We start from the raw sequence: 18,957 nt of genomic DNA, 5'->3' as shown, positions 1-18,957 counted from the left end.
TTGCATCGGTTTCCTCCGGGTTCTCCGGTTTCCTCCTACATTCCAAAGATAGGAAATTTAGATTGTGAGCCTCATTGGGGACAATGTCACTAATGTCTGTAAAGCGCTGTGGAATTAATAGTGCTATATAAATGAGTAAAAATAAATATATAAACTGCGGGGGTTCGGGCCTTTCACAAAATGTCGGCAGAGGCCCCGCAGCACCGTACACACAGGGCTCCGCTCCGTACACCTCGTACACACGCGGCTCCGCGCCACACACCTCGTACACACGCGGCTCCGCGCCACACACCTCGTACACACTCGGCTCCGCTCCGTACACCTCGTACACACACGGCTCCGCTCCGTACACACACGGCTCCGCTCCGTACACCTCGTACACTCACGTCTCCGCTCCGCACACCTCGTACACACGCGGCTCCGCACCATACACCTCGTACACACGCGGCTCCGCTCCGTACACCTCGCACACACGCGGCTCCGCTCCGTACACCTCGTACACACGCGGCTCCACTCCGTACACCTCGTACACACGCGGCTCCGCTCCGTACACCTCGTACACACGCGGCTCCGCTCCGTACACCTCGTACAGACGCGGCTCCGCTCCGTACACCTCGTACACTCACGTCTCCGCTCCGCACACCTCGTACACACGCGGCTCCGCTCCACACACCTCGTACACACGCGGCTCCGCGCCACACACCTCGTACACACGCGGCTCCGCTCCGTACACCTTGTACACACGCGGCTCCGCTCCGTACACCTCGTACACACACGGCTCCGCTCCGTACACCTCGTACACTCACGTCTCCGCTCCGCACACCTCGTACACACGCGGCTCCGCGCCACACACCTCGTACACACGCGGCTCCGCTCCGTACACCTCGCACACACGCGGCTCCGCTCCGTACACCTCGTACACACGTGGCTCCACTCCGTACACCTCGTACACACGCGGCTCCGCTCCGTACACCTCGTACACACGCGGCTCCGCTCCGTACACCTCGTACACACGCGGCTCCGCTCCGAACACCTCGTACACACGCGGCTCCGCTCCGTACACCTCATACACACACGGCTCCGGTCCGTACACCTCGTACACACATGGCTCCGCTCCGTACACCTCGTACACACAAGGCTCCGGTCCGTACACCTCGTACACACACGGCTCCGCTCCGTACACCTCGTACACACACGGCTCCGCTCCGTACACCTCGTACACACACGGCTCCGCTCCGTACACCTCGTACACACACGGCTCCGCTCCGTACACCTCGTACACACACGGCTCTGCTCCGTACACCTCGTACACACGGCTCCGCTCCGTACACCTCGTACACACACGGCTCCGCTCCGTACACCTCGTACACACAGGGCTCCGCTCCGTACACCTCGTACACACAGGGCTCCGCTCCGTACACCTCGTACACACACGGCTCCGCTCCGTACACCTCGTACACACACGGCTCTGCTCCGTACACCTCGTACACACGGCTCCGCTCCGTACACCTCGTACACACGGCTCCGCTCCGTACACCTCGTACACACATGGCTCCGCTCCGTACACCTCGTACACACACGGCTCCGCTCCGTACACCTCGTACACACACGGCTCTGCTCCGTACACCTCGTACACACGGCTCCGCTCCGTACACCTCGTATACACACGGCTCCGCTCCGTACACCTCGTACACACAGGGCTCCACTCCGTACACCTCGTACACACAGGGCTCCACTCCGTACACCTCGTACACACAGGGCTCCACTCCGTACACCTCGTACACACACGGCTCTGCTCCGTACACCTCGTACACACACGGCTCCGCTCCGTACACCTCGTACACACAGGGCTCCACTCCGTACACCTCGTACACACACGGCTCCGCTCCGTACACCTCGTACACACACGGCTCTGCTCCGTACACCTCGTACACACGGCTCCGCTCCGTACACCTCGTATACACACGGCTCCGCTCCGTACACCTCGCACACACACGCCTCTGCTACATCTACCCTGTAAACCCCTCCTGACCCCACACATAAACTTCCCCTCATCCAGCACCATGACAACCAGCATAGCAGAGTCCTGTCCACACTGAGGCCCCTGATCATGTGACCCCTGACTCCTCCCCTCCTGTGACCTCATCACAGGTCCTGTGCGCACAGAGCAACTGTAGAAATCTCCGGCCTCGGGGGTCTCACCAGACTTCGCTCTTTTCTTGCAGGGGCCGCAGTGGATTTCATCCGGGATCCATAGAGCTGAATAGAGGAGCGATGTTCCTTCACTCTGATGGGAATTGATGGTGACGTTTGTCCAACGTCCACGTTACCGAGTAAATCCCCCCAGGACTGCAGCCGGTAAAGACCCCGATATCCACAGGTGTCCCCTCTAATTGGGGGAAAGGGATCGAAAAGCCTCTTATCCCGAGGGGAAACCCTGTACATGGAGACATCGGCCTCAGATCTCTCCTGTCCTGTTCTTCCAGAAAAGCCTCAAACTTCTGTGTGTGACTCAGAGCTGAGATCTAACGGGAGAGAAGATTCCAGTGCGGGGAAGACGGGAAACCTTCATATAGACGGCCGGTGGGGATGGAGGCAGTGACCGACTCTGGCCACATCTGTCTCTAGAGCCCGCAGTAGAAGATGAAGATGTCGTCCTCATCATGAAGGAGTTACAGTCATCAGTCATATGTTAAAGTTTGGGCACCCCTATTAATGTTAACCTTTTTTCTTTATAACAATTTTGGTTTTTGCAACAGCTATTTCAGTTTCATATATCTAATAACTGATGGACTCAGTTATATTTCTGGATTCAAATGAGGTTTATTGTACTAACAGAAAATGTGCAATATGCATTTTAACAAAATTTGACCGGTGCAAATGTATTGGCACGTCAACATAAAAGTGACATTAATATTTCGTAGATCCTCCTTTTGCAAAAATAACAGCCTCTAGTCGCTTCCTGTAGCTATTAATGAGTTCCTGGATCCTGGATGAAGGTATTTGTGACCATTCCTGCTTACAAAACAATTCCAGTTCAGTTAAGTTTGATGGTCGCCGAGCATGGACAGGCCGCTTCAAATCATCCCACAGATGTTCAATGATATTCAGGTCAGGGGACTGGGATGGCCATTCCAGAACATTGTAATTGTTCCTCTGCATGAATGCCTGAGTAGATTTGGAGCGGTGTTTTGGATCATTGTCTTGCTGAAATATCCATCCCCTGCGTAACTTCAACTTCATCACTGATTCTTGCACATTATTGTCAAGAATCTTCTGATACTGAGTTGAATCCATGCGACCCTCAACTTTAACAAGATTCCCGGTGCCGGCATTGGCCACACAGCCCCAAAGCATGATGGAACCTCCACCAAATTTTACTGTGGGTAGCAAATGTTTTTCTTGGAATGCTGTGTTTTTAAGCCTCCATGCATAACGCCTTTTTGTTTGACCAAACAACTCAATCTTTGTTTCTTCAGTCCACAGGACCTTCTTCCAAAATGTAACTGGCTTGTCCAAATGTGCTTTTGCAGACCTCAGGCGACTCTGTTTGTGGCGTGCTTGCAGAAATGGCTTCTTTCGCATCACTCTCCCATACAGCTTCTCCTTGTGCAAAGTGCGCTGTATTGTTGACCGATGCACAGTGACACCATCTGCAGCAAGATGAGGCTGCAGGTCTTTGGAGGTGGTCTGTGGATTGTCCTTGACTGTTCTCACCATTCTTCTTCTCTGCTTTTCTGATATTTTTCTTGGCCTGCCACTTCTGGGCTTAACAAGAACTGTACCTGTGTTCTTCCATTTCCTTACTATGTTCCTCACAGTGGAAACTGACAGGTTAAATCTCTGAGACAACTTTTTGTATCCTTCCCCTGAAAAGCTATGTTGAATAATCTTTGTTTTCAGATCATTTGAGAGTTGTTTTGAGGAGCCCATGATGCCACTCTTCATAGGAGAATCAAATAGGAGAACTACTTGCAAGTGGCCACTTTAAATACCTTTTCTCATGATTTGATACATCTGGCTATGAAGTTCAAAGCTCAATGAGGTTACAAAACCAATTTAGTGCTTCAGGAAGTCAGTAAAAAGTAGTTAGGAGTGTTCAACTCAAGAAAATGATAAGGGTGCCCATACTTTTGCACCGGTCAAATTTTGTTTAAATGCAGATTGCACATTTTCTGTTAGTACAATAAACCTCATTTGAATCCAGAAATATAACTGAGTCCATCAGTTATTAGATATATGAAACTGAAATAGCTGTTGCAAAAACCAAAATTGTTATAAAGAAAAAAGGTTAACATTAATAGGGGTGCCCAAACTTTTACATATGACTGTATTTCTCATGTCGCATGTAATGAATCTCTCCTGCAGTATTGCTAATGCCGATTCCAGTGTCGGTAATGAGACGAGAATTAGCGTTATGGAAGATGAGTCTATGAGGAACGTGTTCAGCTGCCGACTCCAAGGAGGAAACTGCTTGTTGTCTGTGGCCTAAATATATAGGTTTTATTAGTAGATGTCAGGGGAGAAAACTAAACCCTGTAAGATAATAAATCTCCTCATATGTTTCCCTTATTATCTCCAGTAATTGTATTATTACACAGGATTCTTATGATGTTACATCGGATCATCTTCTTCTCATTCAGGTCTCTACAATATCGGATCCTCTCAGTGAAGATCTTCTACAGAAGAGAATTTTCCTGATTTCCCCATCAAGGATGGATATGGACAGAGACAAGATGGCGGAGAGGATATTACACCTCACCCTAGAGATCCTCTTCCGTCTCACTGGAGAGGTGAGAGATTCTGATGACGTCACATTACATCATTCTTATCTATGGGAATAACAGATGGACAGAACTGGAGAGGTGAGGACTCTGGAAATGTCTGGAGTGAGATTTATTAGTGTGTCTCTCCATTGCCAGGATTACACAGTGGTGAAGAAGACCTCTAGTGATCGCTGTCAGGACCCTGTGTCTGAGGGATGGGGAAGACCCCTGAGCCCAATCACGGGGCCTCCACCTCACCCCCTGATCCATGAGGACATCAATGACCAGAAGATCCTAGAGCTCATCTACAAGATGATTGAGCTGCTGACTGGAGAGGTGACACTGCTGGGAATGCTGGGACATTATACAGTAACACTATGAAGGGATCGGGGGGATGACGGTATCATTGTATGTGTCAGGTTCCTATAAGGTGTCAGGATGTCGCTGTCTATTTCTCCATGGAGGAGTGGGAGTATTTAGAAGGACACAGAGATCTGTACAAGGACGTCATAATGGAGGTTCCCCAGCCCCTCACATCTCCAGGTAATAGACAGGACTAAATACACACGGCCTATAATTATCTGTATGTAGAGAATGAATTCAGTCCCTGTATGTGTTTCCTCCAGATCTATCCAGTAAGAGGACAACACCAGAGAGATGTCCCCGTCCTCTTCTTCCACAGGACTGTAACCAAGAAGATCCCAGTGCTCCTCAGGATCATCAGGTAGATGGAGAGAAGGTGTCAGGAGATCTCCCCTATGATGTGTAGACGGCTGTGAAGGTCTTGTGCTCAGTCTTGCTGTATCTACCAGTATTATATGTTTTATACTTGTGTAATGAGAACGGTGGAGATGGCAGGATTAGAGCTGATCATAGATGGGACTTCTCCATCTGTCGGTGACTTTTACAATATTTGTTTCAGGGTGAAGATCTGACCCATATTAATACTACAGAGACATATGTGAGGGGTGATGAGTGGTGTAAAGAGGAGATTCCCACATATGACTACCCAGGTGAGTAGTAACCACTGAATGCAGAGAAGTCACAGATTCCTCTCAGTCACCGGCTGTGGCTGCTTTATCGGTGGTGTAGTCCGGCCGTATTACCATGATCACCATTTTGCCTCTAGACCACAACATTCTCCTCCACTAAAAACTGTTCAAATGACTTTGGGCAGTGAAAGCCCTTTTCTATAGAACTTACAACCAATTACATTGTTTCTGATCCTAAGGAATTCAGATTACTGCACAATCTCTCCTGAAATGGGGAGCAATATTATTTTCTCTAATCTTCTGCTCAGGATCCATAGTAGCTCCAATGGTCCACCATAAGTGAGGGCAACTCTGGTTTACTGTTGTGTAATCTGTATTTGTAGTTTTCCGTTAATGAGATTCTCGTGCTCTGGGGCGGGGCTGTGGGTGGGGCTGTGGGTGGGGCTTTATGTGGTGCTCTGATTACATATTCCTCTGTATTGGCTTATGACAGGTCGCTGACCCCTCACTGACCTGCCCCCATTATTACATAATGCATATAATAACATTGATATTATTGTTGATAATGCCTATAATATTGTGGCTATTGTGAGGCTTAGAAAAAAATTACACCCAGCAAAATGTCACCGGTGATGGCGGCACCTGCGCAGCAGCATCTATATCAACTATATCAAATTTTTTTGTTAGGAAGTTATAAGGGTTAAAAGTTGACCAGCGATTTCTCATTTTTACAACAAAATTTACAAAACCATTTTTTTAGGGACCACCTCACATTTGAAGTGAGTTTGGGGGGTCAATATGACAGAAAATACCCAAAAGTGACACCATTCTAAAAACTGCACCCCTCAAGGTGCTCAAAACCACATTCAAGAAGTTTATTAACCCTTCAGGTGCTTCACAGGAATGAATGGAATGTGGAAGGAAAAAATAAACATTTACTTTTCTTTCACACAAATTTTCCTTTAGACCTAATTTTTTTAACTTTTGCAAGGGTAACAGGAGAAAATGGACTATACATTTTGTTTTGCAATTTCTCTTAAGCATGCCAATACCCCATATGTGGGCACACGGCAGGGCTCCTAAGGGAAGACGCGCCATTTGAGTTTATGAATGTAAAATATGCTGGAATAATTAGCCGTTGCCATGTTGCATTTGGCCCCTGATGTGCCTAAACAGGGACCCCATTTTGGAAACTAGATCCCTTAGGGAACTTATGCAGATGTGTATTGAGCACCTTGAACCCACAGCTGCTTCACAGAAGTTTATAACGTAGAGCCATGGAAATAAATAACATTTTTCACAAATCATTTTAGCTCCATATTTTGCATTTTCATAAGGGGAACAGGAGAAATTGCTCCATACAGTTTGTTGTGCAATTTCTCCTGAGCACGCCGATACCCCATATGTGGGAGAATACTACTGTTTGGGCGCATGGCAATGCTTAGAAGGGAAGGAGCGCCATATTGGAGAGCAGATTTTGCTGGAATTGTTTGTGGGTGACATGTCACATTGTCAGAGCCCCTGAGGAGCCAGAACTGCATAAGCCCCAAAAGTGACTGCATTTTACCAAATACTTCCCTGAATGAATTCTTCTAGTGGTGCAGTGAGCATACTGACACCACTGCTGTTTCATAGAAAATTATACCATTGGCCAGTGAAGAAGAAATAATTACTGTATTTTTCGGACGCACCCCAAATTTTCAAAAGGAAAATAGGGGAAAAAAATGTGCCAAATGGGGGTCCGTCTTACAGTCCGAATTCAGCTTACCGGGGGGATCAGCACAGGTGCAAGAGTAGTCACAGAGGTTGTTCGGTAGTCCAGGCTTGTGCGGTGGCCTCTGGAAAATCCCATCCCAGGGTGGTGCGGCAGGGGTGTTCTGTGCTGGGGCGCGTCAGCATTCTGTGCTTGGGCGGCAGCGCTCTGTGCTAGGGTGGCAGCGCTCCACCTGAGGCGGCAGCAGCGCTCTGTGCTGGGGAGGCAGCACTCTGTGCTGCGTAGGAGGCTCCACCGCAATTTTGTCAAAGCCGGAGGCCCCTGCAGCTCCATTACTGCGATGCGGTGGCCTCTGGGAAAATGGCAGCTGGGGGCGGCACATGCTCAGATTCAGATCTCGGCAACGAGATCTCAGGACGAGATCTGAATCTGAGCATGCGACATTCACAGCGGCCATTTTTCCGGAGAACACCGCATCGCAGCAATGGAACTGTGGGGGTCTCCGGGCTTTGACAAAATGCCGGCAGAGCCCTCCACGCAGCACAGAGCTACACCGCAGCATTTGTAAGTATATTCCTACTATAAGACGCAAATTTTTTTGGGAAAAAGTGCGTCTTATAGTCCGAGAAATATCGTACATTTTTACCACTAAAATATTGTTTTAACCCCAGATATTACATTGGAAAATAGGTAGATAGGTAAATGATCACTACACCCAGAGATGAATTCACAGAGGGGGGGTCATTTCCAATTCCCAGAGGGGTGTCATTTCTAAAATGGGGTCACTTCAGGGGGGATTCTGATGTTATGGCACTTTGGAGAGCCACTAAGTGCCAGAACAACAGAATCTCCCCTGAAGTGACCCCATTTTGGAAATGACACCCCTCTGGGAATTCATCTAGGGATATAGTGACCATTTTCACTACATGGATGATTTCCAGAAACTCATAGTAGAAGTTTCACAGCAAAAATGTCATTGTAGTGCCCAATATATTGTGCCCAGCTTGTGTCTCTGGAGACCTCCCCCCACCTACCCCCGGAAATTGTTAAGTCAGCTCTACTCAAATGTGTCTGTCACTAAATAAACCAAATGCTTGAATGTCAAAACAGTTCATCAACGTGGTTCTGTGTGGAAGATTGTAAAGCCGTCATGGAGGCATAAGGCTGGCAGTGATGGTCATTGTGGGTAATAATAGCGGGTATTGTAGCAATATGTTACATGATGATGTGGCCTCTAGGGGTCTCACTTCGTTATGTGTGTACTATAGAGTGTTGGAACTTGTTGGTTAGTTGTAAGGAGACATCTTGTAATGGTGGATTGCCTCTCATGTAATAAAAAGCCTGGAGATATCCACAGAGTGCGATCCATGACAGGAAACAACTAGCAGATCATGGTGGCAGCTGGGCACAGAACCTGCAAACCCTCAGAGCTTGTGTGAGGCTGGGACTGGACAGAGGGTCCCAGCACCTGTAAGTACAGATTCCCTGACATTACTGCAACATGGAGACTGGGTTGAAGCCCCCTCAGGGACTGGATATCACTTCATGTAATCTGTCCCAGACTTGGAGACATTGGAAGGAAGAGTTTACACTGTATGTGGATCTCACAGTGGCCCCCACTGATGACAAACGGAAAGTAAAGCTGTTTTATTACTGTGACGTCCGTCTGTGAGTCTGGGTGGCAGTAAGACAGCGCCCCGAGCAACCCCGATACCCTTTCCCCCTATACAGGGATCTGGATTTACAGCAGAGCCCAGGAGGTGCTGTCTGAATAAGAGCAGCGGACCAGAGCAGGACGGTCGCCAGAAAGGGGTTAAAAGACAGGACCAAAAGCGTAGTCAGGAATCCAAGTCTAAACCAGGCGGGCAGCAGAGGTACAAAAACGGCAGACAGTAGCAGAGTCAAAGCCAGGCCAAGGTCAGAGTCATAAACCGGGAGGGAGGCAGAGGTACAACATCGTTAGGCAGTCGCAGGGTCAAAAACCAGGCCAAGGTCAGAGACAGAAATCCAGGCCAAGGTCAGAGTCATAAACCGGGAGGTTGGCAGAGGTACAAAATAGTCAGGCAGGAACAGAGTCAGAAATCCAGGCATAGGTCAGAGTCAAAGATAGCAAATAACAAACTAGCACACTGGGGAAACCAAGACTATATCTGGCGACCTGCAAGACAGGCCCCAAGGTATTTGAAGGATCAGGCTATCCCTCACAGGCTCACAGTCTGATGATGTCATTAGGACCGCCCCCAGGACCAGGTCAGATGGTGATGCACCAACCCTTTCATGACTGACAGAGAAGCGGAGCCTGCGCCCACCAGATGTCTGCTCAGGAACCCCTTCTCTGTCACCACCACCCACGGGGGAACCACGGCACCTCCTAGTGGCCGAGGCAGGAACAGCCGTCCCCGAGTCTGACGGTGACGTGACCGCCCGGCGCCTCCCAGTGGTTGAGACCGAAACAGCAGTCCCTGTATCTGACGGCGACGTGACCGCCAGGCGCCTCCCAGTGGAGGGGCCTCCGGACCCTCAAAACCTGGTTTGTTAGGGTGAAGGAGGTGAAGTTTCCTGATCAACCCCTTGGCATGAATGTCACCAGCAAGGACCCAGGACTTCTCCTCCGGACCGTAGCCCTTCCAGTGCACCAGATACTGCTCGGACCCTCTCACTAAGCGGGACTCAAGGATACCCTGGACTTCGTATTCCAAGGCACCCCCGACCAAAACTGGAGGAGGAGGGGACCGGACAGGACGAATTGGGGAGCGGTACAATTTGAGGAGAGACTTGTGGAAAACATTTGGCAGTTTGAATGACTGAGGGAGTTTTAGACGAAAAGCTACTGGGTTAATCACCTCTAATTTCGTATGGACCAATGAACCTGGGACCCAGTTTTGCAGACGGCACTTTAAGCCTAATATTCCTGGTAGAAAGCCAGACTTTGTCTCCAACTCCCAGGTGCGGCCCTTTGGATCGCCGTCTGTTAGCAGCCGAAGCTTGTCTAACCTGAGCCCCTTTCAAGTTTGTGTTCACTTCTGACCAAATCATCTTTAACTGATGTATAGATCTTTCTACCCCAGGGAGCTCTGACATCTTAGCAGAGAATGAACCAAAGCGTGGGTGCAGCCCACGATTGCAGAAGAAAGGGGTAGTCTTGATGGACTCCTGGTACTGATTATTCAGGGCTAACTCTGCTAACGGCAGATGTTCCACCCAATTGGACTGATGCTCAGACACATAACAACGGAGATTCATTGTTCCAGTGCTTGGTTGGGTCCCTCGGTTTGACCATTTATTTCTGGGTGGTAGGCAGAGGAGAAGGACAATTCAATGCCAATGCATTTGCAGAACGCCCTCCAAAATTTCAAAACAAACTGGGTACCCCTGTCGGACACAATATTCACAGGAGCGCTATGCAGTCGTACAACATGAATAATGAACAGTTTACTTAGGGTTTCGGAATTAGGTAGTCCAGACAGAGGAACGAAATGACACTGCTTACTGAACCTATCCACCACCACCCAGGTACAAGTCTTCCCTTCTGAGGGCGATAGGTCAGTAATAAAGTCCATGGAGATGTGGGTCCATGGACCCTCAGGGTTAGGCAAGAACTGGAGCCAGCCAGCAGGACGATTATGGGGAGACTTAGCGCGAGCACAGATTTCTCAATCCAGTACATAGTCCTTACAATCCTTTATTACAGTTGGCCACCAAAAATTCCTGGTCACCAGTCTGATGGTACTATTTATACCTGGATGCCCTGCAAGGACGGAATCATGTGATTCCTTCAGAACTTGCAGGCGGAATGTGGCCGGAACAAAAATTTTTTGGGGAGGCGTAGTGTCAGGGGCTTGTTCTGGGGATCTACGGATCTCCTCCAGAAGATCCAAGGACACAGCCGAAACAACAATCCCGTTGGCCAATATTAGAGCTGGTTCAGAGTCCTCGGCCTGTGAGGGGCAAAAACTTTGAGAGAGGGCATCAGCCCTTACATTTTTAGTACCTGGTCGGAAAGTGATCACAAAATCAAATCTCAAGAAGAACAGGGCCCACCTTGCCTGTCTAGGATTCTGTCACGATTGGACTGGCGAGTAAACTGAGACCAGGGGCACCTTTCCTGGCCCTGACACTAGGGGGCACCCTAACTCGCCCTGTTTCCCGGGATACCTCAGATGGCGAGGATGCCGAGGCCTCTGCCCTAGCCCTGTCTCCTAGCTTAGCCCTGCGTCTGCCCCCCTCCCCTCTCCCGGGGAAGAGAGGCGCTACCGTGTACCGAAGTACACCAACCCGACAGACAGGGGAACGAGACAAGGGTAAAAGAAAATTCCACTCACAAATAATACTCTCACAAGCAACAGAGGTATACACCAGGGTGTGAAGGATGGGGGAAGAAAACAAAGCAGGAATGGATGAGGAATCTCCAAGCGTGCAAACCACACAGTCGTCGCATAATGAACTCCTCCAGCACTCCTAACACCAGCTCCTTTCTCTCTCTCCAGATCCTTGAAGCAAATGCTATCTCAGACAAAGATCTGGCCTGTGGACCTAGTTTTTATAGGAGAGAGGAGTGGTTAACCAAGCACAGCTGAAAGCAGGGATTTCCACATGACTGATTAACCCCTGTCCTGCTGAAAGAAACAAACACCCTTAATACGCCGGAGAAGTGCTTCTTCTCAGCGGCAATGCAGGAGCCACAAGACGCTGCGGTTCTCTGGCTCTGTTCTGTCTCGGTAACCCCGTGACAGATTCAGTCTTTTTGCTGATTCCAAGTAGGTCAGGTTCTTGTGATCCGTGATCACGGTGATCTTATATTCCGCACCTTCGAGGAAGTGGTGCCATTCTTCGAAGGCCCATATTATTGCCAACAGTTCCCCATTCCCTATATCATAATTTCTCTCAGTGGAAGAGAATTTTTGGGAAAAGAAGGCACATGGACGAAGTTGAGTGAGGGATGCCGTGCCTTGTGATAGCACTGCTTCTACTCCAACCTCAGAGGCATCAACCTCTACCACAAAGGGGCGATCTAGATCAGGCTGAATCAATATTGGGTTAGACGCAAAACATTCTTTTAAAACAGAAAATGCCTGAAGTGCATACAACACATAACATAGAGTACATACTTACCAATCACCTAATTCCCCAAAGCCATCAATCTCCTGTAATAAAAATAAAATAAAAAGCAACCTATGCTCACCTTTCCGCTGTATTCCAGATAATAACGACGATCTCCCGTGTAGAGCAGCCGCATCAGCTGATGCGACCGCTCTCCAGGGGCCCGAGCAATGAAATGATAGGCGGAGGTAATCCTCCGCTGTGTATCCCTCCGCCACCAGGAAAGAGGTCCCGTAACCGTAACCCAAGCCCTAACCCTATTTCTCACGCAGCATTGCTGTAACTGAACTCATGTAACCTCAGTGATGCACTGCAGGAGCCATTGTCTCCTGTCAGTTCATCACTGTGAGGCCCTAAAGAGCAGTGACATATAGGGGAGATCATCGTGGGACATTCGTTATTAATAGGAATGTGTCAGACAGGGAATATATGGTTTGTTTATTTTTTTACTTTTTATTACAGGAGACTGAGGGCGTCGCTTGGATCTGGGCGTGCAATAAAAATATATCGGTGTTGTGTTTTATTTCATTAAAATACTTTTATGTGTGTGTGTTTTTTTTAACCCTTTATTACTATAAGATTAATAATGGAGAGGCTGTCCATTATTAACCAGGCTTAATGTCATTTTCCAATAGCAAGGTGACATTAACCCCTTATTACCCCATATTCCACAGCTACACGGGAGTGGAAAGAGAGGAGCTAAGTGCCTGAATTGGCTCATCTTATAGATGCGCCATTTCTGGGGCGGCTGCAGGCTGGTATTTGTAGCTGGGGGGGTCCAATATCCATGGCCCCTTCCTAGGCTATGAATATCAGCCAGCAGCTTTCTGGCTATAAAATTTAGGGGGACCCCCAGGTCATTTTTTGGGGGGTCCCCTATTTTAATAGCCAGTAAAGGCTATGAAGACAGCTGCGGGCTGATATTCATAGCCTGGGAAATGGCCATGGGTATTGCCCCATTCCCAGGCTACAAATATTGGCCCCCGGCTGTCGGCTTTCCCCCTCTGGCACAGAAAATTGCACGGGAGCCCACGCCATTTTTTTTATTTTTTAAAATGAAACATTGTTCATTAATAAACATGGATATGGAAATATCTATAGAAATATCTGGAAATATATCTGGACATATCTATGGATATATCTATAGATACAGTATATCTATGGATATATCTATGGATATATCTATGGAAAGATCCATGGATATATCTATAGATAGATCTATCTATCTATCTATCCCATATTTATCTATCCCATATCTATCTATCTTTCTATCTATCTACGTGTGTAATGGAGTGTGGGTTGGACAAGTGTAAAAGAGGAGGTCGGACAGAAATGGCAACACAAATCTTTTTTTGTTAAATGACATATCTTTATTTAGGTTACAAAGACGCATACAATTCACAAGCAAAAACCGCATAAAAAATGCATCAAAAAGCGCATCAATAACGCACCTGCATTTTCTGCCAAGAGCTGTGGATTCTGTGTGGAATAATCCGCCCGGTGTGCACACAGCCTTATAGCTCTCAGCACTATAACGGTGTGTACATGGGGACTTATTATTAAGAACGTCTGTGTCTGTGCGCGCTCCTGTGTGTGCGCTCATGATGCTTGCAATGTGTTTTATGTGAACACGTGGCGGATTGTGCTGCAGATTTTTCCGTGCAGATTTTGCTAAATCCGCAGGTAAAATGACCGGCGTATTACCTGCGGATTTTGTGCGGCTTTCACCTGCATTTTGACACCTGCGGATTCTTATAATGGAGTAGATGTAAAACGCTGCGGAATACGCACAAAGAATTGACATTCTGCAGAAATGAACCCTCAGCGTTTATGCTGCGGATTTTTCTGCACCATGTGCACAGAGGTTTTTGTTTTACATTGACTATAATGGTACTGTACAATGCAGGAGAATCTGCTGTGGATCCGCAGTAGAATCCGCAACGTGTGCACAGACCCTTACAATAAGATGCTTCAGATTGAAGAGAGAGGAGGGAGGGGTTTGGGTGTGTTTTGGAGTGGGTGTGCTCGGTGCTGGCTTACAGGCCAGTGCAATGCATCATGGAACTTGTAGTATTAGAGCACAGTAAGTTGGGAGAAAGGAAGTTGTCGATTAACCCGATGAGAGCTGGAGCCAGCACTGAAAATGTGCTGCTAGAGCATGATAAAAGGTAATATTGCTAAAATAAACACAGTGGATGTTTTTACTGGCACATAATAGCAAGATTTATGAAAAAAAGTTACAGTAGTGGACAACTTCTTTAAATAGAAATGTTCAAAATATAAAACTCAATGATATTTTATTAAAGAAAATTGTTTTTTGTCTTGGCAGATGACTGCTCCAGGAGATCAGAGGGACAGCTGACATCTTTAATTTTTAAATCTGATGATCTTGAGATCCTACAAAATATGACTGAAGTGATTGCTATTACTCCAGATATATCATCATCCATTCACAGTAAAGATCTGTCATCTGATCCTAAGAAACAGGTCCCATCTTCTGATTCATTACTGACTACTAAGGAAAATCAAAGTCACAAAAGAGGCATTAAAAAACAAACTGCTCCTAAAGCAAAAAAGTCATTTTCTTGTTCAAATTGTGGGAAATGTTTTAACAAGAAATCTCATTTTGTTACACACCAGAGAATGCACACAGGGGAGAAGCCTTTTTACTGTTCAGAATGTGGGAAATGTTTTGCAGATAAATCATATTTTGTTATTCACCAGAGAACTCACACAGGGGAGAAGCCTTTTTCATGTTCAGAATGTGGGAAATGTTTTAATAAGAAATCAGAGCTTGTTACTCACCAGAGAACACACACAGGGGAGAAACCTTTTTCTTGTTCAGAATGTGGGAAATGTTTTGCACTGAAAACAAGTTTTGTTTCCCACCAGAGAACTCATACAGGGGAGAAGCCTTTTTCCTGTTCAGAATGTGGGAAATGTTTTGCACATAAGTCACATTTTGTTACTCACCATAAAACTCACACAGGGGAGAAGCCTTTTTCCTGTTCAGAATGTGGGAAATGTTTTAACCAGAAATCACATTTTGTTGCACACCAGAGAACTCACACAGGGGAGAAGCCTTTTTCCTGTTCAGAATGTGGGAAATGTTTTGCACGTAAATCACATTTTGTTACTCACCATAGAACTCACACAGGGGAGAAGCCTTTTTCCTGTTCAGAATGTGGGAAATGTTTTAACCAGAAATCAAATTTGGTTGATCACCATAGAACTCACACTGGGGAAAAGCCTTTTTCCTGTTCAGATTGTGGGAAATGTTTTAACCGGAAATCACATTTTGTTAACCACCAGAGAACTCACACAGGGGAGAAGCCTTTTTCCTGTTCAGAATGTGGGAAATGTTTTAGCCAGAAATCAAATTTGGTTGATCACCATAGAATTCACATGGGGGAGAAGCCTTTTTCCTGTTCAGAATGTGGGAAATGTTTTAACCAGAAAGGGGATCTTGTTAAGCACCAAAGAACTCACACAGGGGAGAAGCCTTTTTCCTGTTCAGAATGTGGGAAATGTTTTAACCAGAAATCACATTTTGTTAAACACCAGAGAACTCACACAGGGGAGAAGCCTTTTTCCTGTTCAGAATGTGGGAAATGTTTTGCAGATAAATCACATTTTGTTACTCACTGTAGAACTCACACAGGGGAGAAGCCTTTTTCCTGTTCAGAATGTGGGAAATGTTTTAACCGGAAATCATGTTTGGTTGATCACCATAGAACTCACACGGGGGAGAAGCCTTTTTCCTGTTCAGAATGTGAGAAATGTTTTAACCAGAAAGGGGATCTTGTTAGGCACCAAAGAACTCATACAGGAGAGAAGCCTTTTTCATGTTCAGAATGTGGGAAATGTTTTAACCAGAAAGGGGATCTTGTTAAGCACCAAAGAACTCACACAGGAGAGAACCCTTTTTGATGTTCAGAATGTGGGAAATGTTTTACTCAGATTTCAAGTCTTGTTACACATGAGAGAATTCACACAGCAGAGAAGCCATATTCATGTTCAGAATGTGGGAAATGTTTTAAATGGAAAATAGATCTAGATCACCATCAAAGAACGCACACAGGGCAGAAGCCTTTTTTCCTGTTCAGAATGTGGGAAATGTTTTAACCGGAAAGCGATTCTTGTTAGACATGAGAGACCTCACACAGAGTAGAAGCCATTTGCATTTTCTTAATGTGGGAAATATTTTGCTTGGAAATCAACTGTTAATAAACATCAGACACGTCACATAAGGGAGAAGCCTTTTTTATGTTCATATGTTCATAATGTTTTAACCAAAATATAATCTTCTTAAATGGGTTGTCTCTTGTCATTCCTCATGTTTGCTGACAAAAGAATAAAACTTAACTTTATTCCAAATGTAAAACTATACCCATAATTCACCCCCTTAAGGTTAGTCAGTAGGTGACTAATAGAAAAAACATGTACCCCTAAGTTCACTATATAGGGTGAGGTGACGTACTGTATACTGTGACGGAGTCAGCTTCAGCTGAGTCGATTTCTAGAGTGGCACCCACCCACCTAGGGCTAGCTGACCTTGTGAGGGATCACCCCCTATACAGAGAGTGTCAGGGGCAAGACCAAGGGGGTGATCCACCACGACTGCTGGAACCAGGCGGCCGACTCAAGGAAGACAGGTGTGAGTGTCTGGCAACAGGGAACGTGCAGGGTACAAGACATAACAAAGCGTGGTCACAGTGTTTCTTCAATAAAGCGTGGTCCCAGGGTTTAATCAGGAACAAGACATAGTTACAAGGACAAAGTGAAACATAGCAAGGTGCGTGCATGGGCACGCCAAGGTCCAAGACATGATATGTGCTAGGTGGCACACCAGGGTCCCGCAAGGGCTAGATGGCATCGGACTCCGGACATCTGGCAACGATCGACAGTCTCTGGACTTCAGCTGCGGACATCAGGCCGCAGTCATCAGGTTCCGAACCTCTGGCAGCGATAGGCAGGCTCTGGGCATCTGTCAGGCAAGCCAGGGTTCAGGCAAGGAGGCACGCCAGAGTTCAAGACATGGTGCATGTTAGGAGACACGCCAAGGTCCAAGGCAGGGTTCCAGGCAGGATGAGTGCTAGGAGACACACCAGGGTCCAGGGCAAAGTTCAAGGCACGGTGCGTGCTAGGGGGCACACCAGGGTCCAAGGCAGGGTGCAAGGCAAGGTGTGTGCTAGGGGCTACGCCAGGTTCAGACTAGGGCTAGGGCCTGTGCATGCTAGGAGGCATGCCAGGGTTCAGGCTAGGGCCTATGCATGCTAGGAGGCATGCCAGGGTTCATGGCAGGACCTGTGAGTGCTTTAGAGATGCACAGGGAGGTATGCCAAGGAGCAGGCTAGGGCCTGCTCGTGCCAAGGTGGCACGCATTGCACAGTGCAGATACAGCGTGAGTGCAAGGAAGCAAAGAGTACGGCTGGGGCACTGGCTAGCTGGTCGGGCTGAGGCTCAGACAGGCGGGCCAGACTGCGGCGAGCACGGCTGAGGCACAACAGGCGGACACAGCTAAGGCAGGCATGGCTGAGGCACAAACAGGCGGGCGAGGGAAGGCCAGGCGCGTGCAAAGGGCCCGCAAAGAAACAAGGCAAGGCAAAGTACAAATCAAGGAGCGGAACGTAGGTTGAATCACAAAGCCGGCTACAACATAGAAGCGGAGCGTATGCTAGAGCCCAGACCCAAGTCAGAGACATAGAGCAGAGTACAGACAGGTAGTGGAACGTATGCTGAGACACAGAGCTGGGTATATGGCAAAGCACAGAGTACAAGATAAGACTTGTGCTAAAGGAGCACGGAAGGTCAGAATGAAAAGATAGAGCTCAAGACAGAGTACATGGCCAAGGTGCGAACAGACAGCACGGCAAGGTATAGTGTTATGAGTTCATTTTCCCCTTCACCATTGAGGTCTTATGAACTCCCTCTTCTGGTGAAGGAAGGTAGTGAGGCTGATTACCAAGCACCTGAGCTGGGAGAGGATGACTGGGCGACGGGGATCTCTGACTGGATATAAGGCAGCCGACGCCCTTCCTCCTCGCTGGTGATTTCTCTGTAGAATTCTAGGAGACCAGTCTGATTCCTGCTCCTCAAAAGCTAAGTTTTCTGCTTTGCCTTTTTGCATTTGTGTTTTGGTTTTAGTTTGCCTTGCTTTTCTGGATTCTGCCATTCCCTGCTGGGGTGAGCTGAATTCCTTTTTTGCCGGTTGCTCTGTCTTCAGAAAATACCTGAGTACTGACATAGTCTTTTTGAAGCCTAGCATCTTCAGGGCATTTTTCCCTGTCAGTCTGTTGGCTCTTATTTTCATAGGGTTTTTCGCGGATTGCAGATAGCAGCTTTCCTATCCTGTCCTGTCTAGTTAGCTTGGGCCCCATCATTT

At 47.5% G+C, this 18,957-nt stretch overlaps 1 protein-coding gene across 1 annotated transcript in view; it reads left to right on the top strand.

Annotated features, from left to right (window-relative positions):
* LOC141082422 (uncharacterized) overlaps positions 1–16,890 on the top strand; it is a 118,912-nt gene extending 102,022 nt beyond the window's left edge. The window contains exons 3-5 of the mRNA XM_073566363.1: positions 5,393–5,490; positions 5,689–5,779; positions 14,902–16,890. Coding sequence (XP_073422464.1) covers positions 5,393–5,490; positions 5,689–5,779; positions 14,902–16,502 — 1,790 coding nt within the window. The 3' untranslated portion in view covers positions 16,503–16,890. The remainder of the gene's footprint in view (positions 1–5,392; positions 5,491–5,688; positions 5,780–14,901) is intronic.
* The last annotated feature ends 2,067 nt before the right edge of the window (positions 16,891–18,957 follow it).

Source organism: Dendrobates tinctorius, unplaced genomic scaffold (assembly GCF_039654945.1).
Source record: "Dendrobates tinctorius isolate UK_male_01 unplaced genomic scaffold, ASM3965494v1 ptg000017l, whole genome shotgun sequence".
Taxonomy (NCBI): Eukaryota; Metazoa; Chordata; class Amphibia; order Anura; family Dendrobatidae; genus Dendrobates; species Dendrobates tinctorius.
This window is presented reverse-complemented; position numbering and strand designations above follow the sequence as displayed.